General features: G+C 35.5%; 1 protein-coding gene across 2 annotated transcripts in view; it reads right to left on the bottom strand.

Annotated features, from left to right (window-relative positions):
* The window catches only part of LOC137657935 (neuromedin-U receptor 2-like), a 332,083-nt gene that overhangs the window by 17,332 nt on the left and 305,829 nt on the right, over positions 1 to 8,922 (bottom strand). For both annotated transcript variants that reach the window (XM_068392633.1, XM_068392634.1), the window contains exon 6: positions 1,351 to 1,440. In XM_068392633.1, coding sequence (XP_068248734.1) covers positions 1,351 to 1,440 — 90 coding nt within the window. The remainder of the gene's footprint in view (positions 1 to 1,350; positions 1,441 to 8,922) is intronic.

Here is an 8,922-nt window from a genome sequence, read left to right as displayed (position 1 = left end):
TTTTGATGAGAACATAATAGCCTCTACCTATTACCTCAGAAGTCTGAAGGGTTATGATTCTTTTCCTTGTGTTATAAATCTGTGATGAAACTGTTACCTCATACAATGATTCAAAGGATATATTAGACACTCTTAAACGTTTTAATAGTCCCCACCTATTAGTTCAGATTTTTCAAGGGTAATGACTTTCACTTGTGTTATAAATTGAAGATAAAACTTTTACCTTATAATATGATTCAGAGTACAATAGGCACTCTCTAAAGTTCTAATAACTTCCACTCATTAACTCAGAAATATCAAGGGTGGTGGCTCCTTCACTTGTGTTATGAATAAAGATGAAACTTTTGCCTCATACTTTGATTTAAACAGTACATTAGACACTTAACATTTTAATAGCCACCATCCATTAACCCAAATGTTTCAAGGGTAGTGGCACTTTCTCTTATTTTATAAATTAAAGATGAAACTTTTGCCTCAAAATATGATTCAAATAGTACATATGACATTCTTAGAAGTTTTAATAGTCTCCACCCATTAGTTCGGATATGTCAAGGGAGGTGACTCATTCATATTTCCTGCTCGCACAAAATTTCTTATTTTGCCTGGGTTCCTTCTCCTGCTAAAATGTGTCGTAATAGGGTAGGAGACAACGAAGCAACTGACACCAACTTAAATGATACTTATTGAAAAGTATTCTCTACTCTCCTATGAAAAGACCATTTTGTAAGGAAATAGCACGATGTATAATGTATAAAAGCACCAAGGTCAATAATAGCCCTGTGTTTATGTTTGCATAAAAATCTAAAGGTTGAAGTTATTCTAACAAAATTAAGGATAGGACATTACGCCTCACATAGATTACATTAGATGGTAGCAGTCTACTAGTATGGGCTCATTGTAACGGATTAAAGTTGGTGGAGGAACGTTTTGGTACGATGGTCAAAATTTGTTAATCAGTGGTAGAAATTTCACCTCACTGTAATTCCGTGGCCGATATTAGGAGAGGAGGCTGATATAGATGCACTTGTTGGGAATTTATAGGAAAAGGTATGTTTAATGATATTTAAGGGGTTTTCTATTGTAGTTTTTAATGTCTTGTGCGAATGTACTTTTTAAATTATAACTTAGATATAGATTTTACCGTTTTCATTTGATTCTACTTAATCATAATGGTTCCAGGCCCTAGCTCTGAATTTTCTAACCTAATTGAATATACTCTATTTAAAGTATTAAATGTATGTTTTACACGTAAACCAACTTTAATTTCTTACAGATATATATATTTTTTTAATGCGGATAACAAACAACATCTAAAATCTTATTAATAGAGGGATATGACATTACACTTACCCAACATGCGGATCCCCATCCTTCGAGTATGCATGGCACCATTACCAGCAGATGGAGTTCGACTTGGTGGATCAATTGACAGAACTACGCCTGGTAGGACAATAGATAATTAGGCAGTAATTAATAAAATTTTCCATATATAAATCAAAGTTCAGACCCTAAATATATTTTTTCTTTATGAGAGATTTCCTAGCCATAGTTGTTAGTCTTCAGCATGGAACATTGTTTTCCTTGTTGAAACCGTGTGAGGGGTAACAGGGCTCTTGAACTATGGAATAATGTTTTCCTCAATTTGATTTGAAAGGTCTTCTAAATACTTTATCTATTTCTTATTATTGCTTAAACCTTATTCATATTATATAATCTTTCTCCCATTTGGCTGTTGAACCTATCCTTCTATTTTTACTGTCTATGATATTGAGAAGGGATACTATACTATTACTGGGATTGGGGTTATTTTCAAGACCAATTGTGGGAAATGTGATGGTTTGTCAACTACCTGATGATATATGTACCTCAGAAATGTCAACATTCACATACTGATATGTGAGACTATCTCTTTAACAAACTGACCCATGGATTCCAGTGGTGGACTGGTTTTTATTTTAAGATAGAACTCTTGGCATTATGTCTGGTTTGCTTTCCAATATGAAGAGAGTGGTTATGATTGTATTTTTAAAATAGTCTCAGTAACATCAATGGAATTTGGCTTACGCTTGAGCCGCTCTAATCATGATGGTACAGTTGCCTCAAAGTATTCCTTTACCCCTTACGCTTATGTTTTATGAAAATAGTATGGTAACACCGCAATGAAAGCCTATTTGTCTTGTAACGACGGACGGGAATGGTCGAGCTATTGGTATGCCAGTGCTCCTATTTTTATAAACACTACTGTAGACAATATATTAATGATATACGAATAATAGTTCACATTACAAGTGAAATAAGTTGCTGTTAAATACTTAGAAAAATAGTATAGTAACAGAGTAGTAATAATAGCAATGGTGAAAATCATATTCATTCCTGATTAATCAGACATCGTCAACCTTCGTTACATTCAGTTGAGGCAGGCGTTTGCTGAAATCCAACTTTAGTTCATAGTAGATATATGGGTTCTTTTTCAGAACATAATTATTTGAATGGAAATACGCTTTCGATTTATATAATCCATCAATTTATAAAGAAATGAGATCATAAACCGCAAATTTCAAGACCTATAAATATTATTTCATAAAGGCAATTATGATAGCCATTGACAGGTCATGATACGGAAGGCTTGGGGAAAAATTAATAGACAACCCGATGTATAAAGGAACAAATATATCCAGTGTATCATTCATATATATATATATTTTTTTATTTCGAGCCACGTCCCACCAGAGTAGCCTAGATGGAAATTTCTCTGGGCGGTAATTAAACTCGAGTCATCTGAGTAACAACACACCTTAACCACCCTGATGGTCTTTATATCATTGGTAGATATGGTTGCACACCGATAAAATCGTACTCATATAGATAAGAGAGAGAGACTGAACTATGGTTGGGTTTATTTATGTCAATTTCGTTGGTATTATCGAACAGTACTATATAAACCTTTTTTAATACCTTGAGAATGACACAGGGTCTCGATTAAAGCTGTATAACTCAGAAAGAGAGAGAGAGGCGGGGCCAGTAAGTGATGTCGTGACCTCTGTTAGTCCATTATGTCATTCTCTTGAGTAGCGGTTTAGTGACTAGAGTAGACAATGGATCGCAATCAACAAAGAATCAGCAATAGGAGCAGAATTGTAGGCATGAGAGACTCTGGCATGTCTTACAAACGTATTGCAAGAGAATTAGGAATTTCATTGCCAACAGTTCGACTTTGGTGTCGAAGATGGGAAGAGTCTGGAAACCTCAACGACAGGCCAAGAGCTGGTGGGCCAAGAAAAACGACCCCAGAAGAAGATAGGGCGATTTCGGAAGTAGCCACGTAAAGCCCATTTATAAATGCAGTTGCCATAAGGGACACACTGAACTTGCGTGTTTCGTCTGGAACTATAAGAAATAGGCTCCACGCAGACGGTATCCACCATAGGACTCCGGCAGTAAAACAAAAGCTGGAGGATCGTCATAAAACGGCACGGCTGGAATTTGCTCAACGTTATTTGGAAGAGGGGTTAGACTTCTGGGGCAGAGTAATTTTCAGTGACGAAAAGACCTTCGCTTCTAACACGCATGGTCGTCTGCATTGCTGGAGGCGTGATAACACGAGATACGACAGCCAGAATATTTATCAAGTAGCCAGAAGCGGCCATATCACCTGTAACGTTTGGGGGTGGATACACCTGCATGGCGTTGGTGAATTGGCCGAGATCAGTGGAAGGTTCAACGCTGAGCAGTATCTCGAAATTTTGGAAGAGGTGATGGTTCCTTCCGTTCGCGCTTATGCTCTTCCTTATCCTGAGCAGATAATTTTCATGCAGGTATGTGCATTTTTTTTTTTTTTTTAGTTATATGAATGCCCTTTCTTAACAAATATGGTATCAACTCATTGCTGATATTGGTCATAAAGTAGTTTCAAATTACTCAATAAGACTTTTGTCTTGGATTTATTAGTTTTATAACTGTAAAAGGATCTTACATCAACATCATTGATCTACATTCCCTGATGAATCTAAAGCGGCCAAATAAAGCCACTGAAATTGTTACAAGGTATTTTTTGCCTCTTCATGAAAAGTAGACCAAATATTCTTATCAACACACAACACCCACGTCTCCTCCTTGGCTACTCAAGCCCTTTTATTAATCATTATTGTGACTCCTTTTGCTGGACTAAACGGCATTATTTTGCCGTCATTTATATTGAAAATATAAATTGTTCTCCTTCCACCTTGTTCTAACAGTATGATTAATCAGTTATATTATTTCTTTTAGGATAACTGTTCCATCCATACTGCGAGGATTGTCCGAGCATGGTTTGCTGAACAGCGCGACATTGTTCTCCTTCCCTGGCCGAGCAAAGCATGCGACTTGAACCCGATCGAAAATGTCTGGGGGAACATCGTCAACAGCTGGGAGCAGGGTCAGGAGCGTAACCACCAGCGTCTTTTCCAGCATGTTCTCAACGATTGGGAACTGTTCCGCCGCAACCGACAAGTTGTGTATAACCACGTCTCGTCAATGCAAAACAGATTGCAAGATTTTATTGCACATAATGGTGGATGGACAAAATATTAATGTTTCAAATACGATCTTGTTTTACTTATTTTCTTTTTTACAATTCAACATTGTTTAACTAGAATTAAATAATTTATTTCCATAGTGATTTCACTAAACCTTGCCCACAAATGTAAGGAATGTTATGAGAATGGAAACTGAAAAAAAAAATAAGCTTCAATCTACCTGTATCGCTTGAGTACTAAAACAAAAGGTTAATACGAAGTTATGATTGCGATTAAACATTGAATATCACAAATTTGTAATACATAGTTTTCAGATATTTGCTATAAATTCATCGATGAATCCAGCTGATTTTAATAAAGAAAATTCATAATTATATAATAAAAGACTTGGGTATTTTATTTTTTACCAACGATTAAGACCAAGGCCAGCTCAACTGAGGGTGCAATTTAGTCATTTAAGTTAAATGTAAAATAAAAAAAAAATTCTAAACCTGACGATAACTGAAAGCAATTCAATCCATCTCTTTATCTCTATGTATCTACCCATCTATGGTGCATCTAGTTGCAAGTTTTAATTGCTAATTATCTTATCTAGAATATTTAGTATTAAAAGTGATATCTTACGAAGCACTTACATTCCCTAAAGTAATTCCGTTGTCAAGTGGGCTTTTGACAACCGATAAATTCTCGAACTGCCCGTCATGAATTTATACCTTACTACTCTGAGAATGATCGTCATGGAATTTATTTTCATAAAAATTAACATGCGACTGATGATTCCTTCTTGATGTTTTGTTAGGTCATATGTGGAGGGAAATATTACATATTGAACGAGATCTGTGAAACAGCTAGTTTGACGTCAATAACTTGTTTCAGACCCCCACCGTATTGTAATAAGTATTGAAGACACAAGGATATCGGAGTTATCTTATTATATAATGACATGGCTATACAACATTTATCTAATCGAGTCCCTGTTGTCATTATCAAGGTATTATAAAAGGTCTATACAGTATTGTTTGATAATACCAACGAAATTGACAAAATAAAATCAACCATAGTTCAGTCTCTCTCTCTCATCTATATGAGTACTGATTTTATCGGTGTGCAACCATATCTACCAATGATATAAAGACCATCAGGGTGGTTAAGGTGTGTTGTTACTCAGATGACTCGAGTTTAATTACCGCCCAGAGAAATTTCCATCTAGGCTACTCTGGTGAGACGTGGCTCGAATTAAAAAAATATATATATATATGAATGATACACTGGATATATTTGTTCCTTTATACATCGGGTTGTCTATTAATTTTTCCCCAAGCCTTCCGTATCATGACCTGTCAATGGCAATCATAATTGCCTTTATGAAATTATATTTATAGGTCTTGAAATTTGCGGTTTATGATTTCATTTCTTTATAAATTGATGGATTATATAAATCGAAAGCGTATTTCCATTCAAATAATTATGTTCTGAAAAAGAACCCATATATCTACTATGAACTAAAGTTGGATTTCAGAAAACGCCTGCCTCAACTGAATGTAACGAAGGTTGACAATGTCTGATTAATCAGGAATGAATATGATTTTTACCATTGCTATTATTACTACTCAGTTACTATACTATTTTTCTAAGTATTTAACAGCAACTTATTTCACTTGTAATGTGAACTATTATTCGTATATCATTAATATATTGTCTACAGTAGTGTTTCTAAAAATAGGAGCACTGGCATACCAATAGCTCGACCATTCACGTCCGTCGTTACAAGACAAATAGGCTTTCATTGCGGTGTTACCATACTATTTTCATAAAACATAAGCGTAAGGGGTAAAGGAATACTTTGAGGCAACTGTACCATTCCTTCGGAGTCGGGTAGGGAGTGATCATTTGGGAGTCTGCTCTTACTTAGGTCATTGGTGAAGAAATTATTTTTATGAAAGGCTAATGGGGTCTCTTTTAGTAAGTCAGTTACTTATTTTGCTCATTTTTATTATCATCGCACCCTCCAAAATGTAATATCATCAATACAGTTTCCCCTACATCTGGATCCAATAACGACCCCTGACACTGTTCACAATCTACACTACTGCCAGTAAGGAAAGTTTTGTTCTGAATATTATGCTTTGGCTATATCTTCCCTTCCTGTTGACGATTTCAGCACCAAGAAAGATCCTTTTTTTGGGTAATATCACCTCCTGTGTTCAAACGCTTGAGTTTTTAATTACATTTTCAAAACGATGCCAGGGTTTAAAAAATCTGGCAGTTAGAATTTTATATTATGAGGGCATTGCTCGCAATGTGAATTAAAAAGACGCTTATCCTCTTTTAAGTCCTTTTGGAGAGATTGAAAGAATGAAATATAACTCTTAAAAGGCAAACAATCTTTAATGGCTATCATATAATCATGTTGACCCTCCCAAAGCTAAGATTGTATTTTGAAGTGTAAAGTTTCTTACCTTTCCAGTCATGTGAAATTACAGTGTGGAAAATGTTTTTCCCTCAAAAGTTTAACCATTGCACTGAAATTATTCAGTGATTACTTTCCACTTGATAAGGATAGAAAAGATTTTAGCTAAAAAAAGCAGTTATTTTAGGAGGACACTCCAAAATCAAACTATCGTTCTCTAGCCTTATGTAGTTCCATATCCTCTGTACTATTCCACTGTCTTGGATTAGAGTTCTCTTATTTGAGAGTACACGCTGACACACCATTCTATCTGTTTTCTTTTCTAGTTGTTTTTAAAATGATGTGGTTGGTAGGCTTGATAGAAGGGCAATGGATGCCTGGTGGCTTATCAAAAGGTTGCCTTTTCCCAATCTGTTCCTTAATTTTCGTCTCTGGTATTTATTTTCAAAACCATCGTTTGTGTCCTCCCTTCAGTTGAAGTGGCTATCCTTGAGGGTACTTAGCCTTGCATAGTGCGTTAGTTTCGCATTGTTGACCAATTTTGTCTGGCATTTTGTCTTTAGTCTATGAATTGTGAGTCACTTTATTAATGTACATATAATTTTTGTTATCATCATTAATTGCATTTAATTCCTACTCAATTTGAAGATATTGAGTGAAATCAAGGACCAGTGCATCCTAAACTTCGTTAGTGTCGTCTAATGTATTGCAATATTCGTTGACTGCATGACAATATGAGAGCCCTTACAGTTGTCACCAAACAGTATGATATTCTATATTATGCCTTGAAATTTTGGTTTCTCAAATGAGATACTCATCTGAGCTCCTTATTCCAAGTTTTAAGAAATTAATAATTTTTAAATAGGATGCCATTCCTAGGTCAAGAGAAATGGCGGTATATAGTATATTAGGATTGAGCACCATACTTCTCATAAGTCCTGCTATGAATGTGGATGTCATAAGATTCAGATCATAAAAGTTTTTGGCAAGCATAACAACTTTTACTTGTTTTCGATCGATCAGAATTCAGACTTTGATGAATCATTCTTCGATACAAGAAGATGATAGAAAAGCCTCTTTTGTGCTTGTTGGTGATTTAAATGCTCACTCTAGGGAGTGGCTAAATATTGATCGGTATGGCTTAAGAGCTTTGAACTTTGCCTCCGAATCAGGCTATGAGTAAATCATAAGTGAAGTTACTCACAGGTCTGGTAACTGCTTGGACCTAGTATACACTGACTCCCCTGGCATTATAACAAGTAAGGTTGGTTCTCCAGTTGGGACCTCTGAACATGCCTTAATTTCGTTAGTAATTAAGACTGAGCACCCTGTCCCTGATGTGTCATACTCATAAAATATGATATAAAATCTCAAGCAGGCTGGAATGATCTTTTGCAATTGAATGGTCATAATTGTATAAGAGTTGAGCCTTTTGTTCTCTCGAATGAGAATTGATAGGCGTAACCCTTCTCGCGTGTTAGATACCAAGTGAAAGACAAACCTTGGTTCAATGATGAATGTAGAAGTGCTTATTTGGAGAAGTAGGAGACTATAATCTGGTATTCCGAAGGGTAGAGTTCATAACCCATTACTTTTCATACTATATGCACATGATATGCGGTTTGGGATAGAAACAAGTTTGTTGCATACGCAGATGATGCTACCCTATTTGCCTTTATTCCATTTCACGAATGTAGATCTGGGGCGGTAGAATTCCTTAATGAAAAAATAATTAAAAACAGTGGATTGTGCAAATTATGGGGCATGAAGTTGAACCCTAATAATACTCAATGATGATTGTGAAAAGGTGAGGAACAGTGGCCTCTCGTTAGTTATATACAACCTCCTTCATAATTTTAAGAGTGATTTTTCATTACAAATCTACTCATGAGAAACCCATTCGGCCTGTTTCTTCTTTAATTGAAGAAAAAATTAGCTTTTGAGAAATTCTTTTAAGATTTTCGGTGATCAATTTATTCTGAAGATATGCTTTCATGT

Source organism: Palaemon carinicauda, chromosome 18, assembly GCF_036898095.1.
Source record: "Palaemon carinicauda isolate YSFRI2023 chromosome 18, ASM3689809v2, whole genome shotgun sequence".
Taxonomy (NCBI): Eukaryota; Metazoa; Arthropoda; class Malacostraca; order Decapoda; family Palaemonidae; genus Palaemon; species Palaemon carinicauda.
Note: the sequence above shows the minus strand (reverse complement) of the source record. Positions and strands in the feature narration are given on the sequence as shown.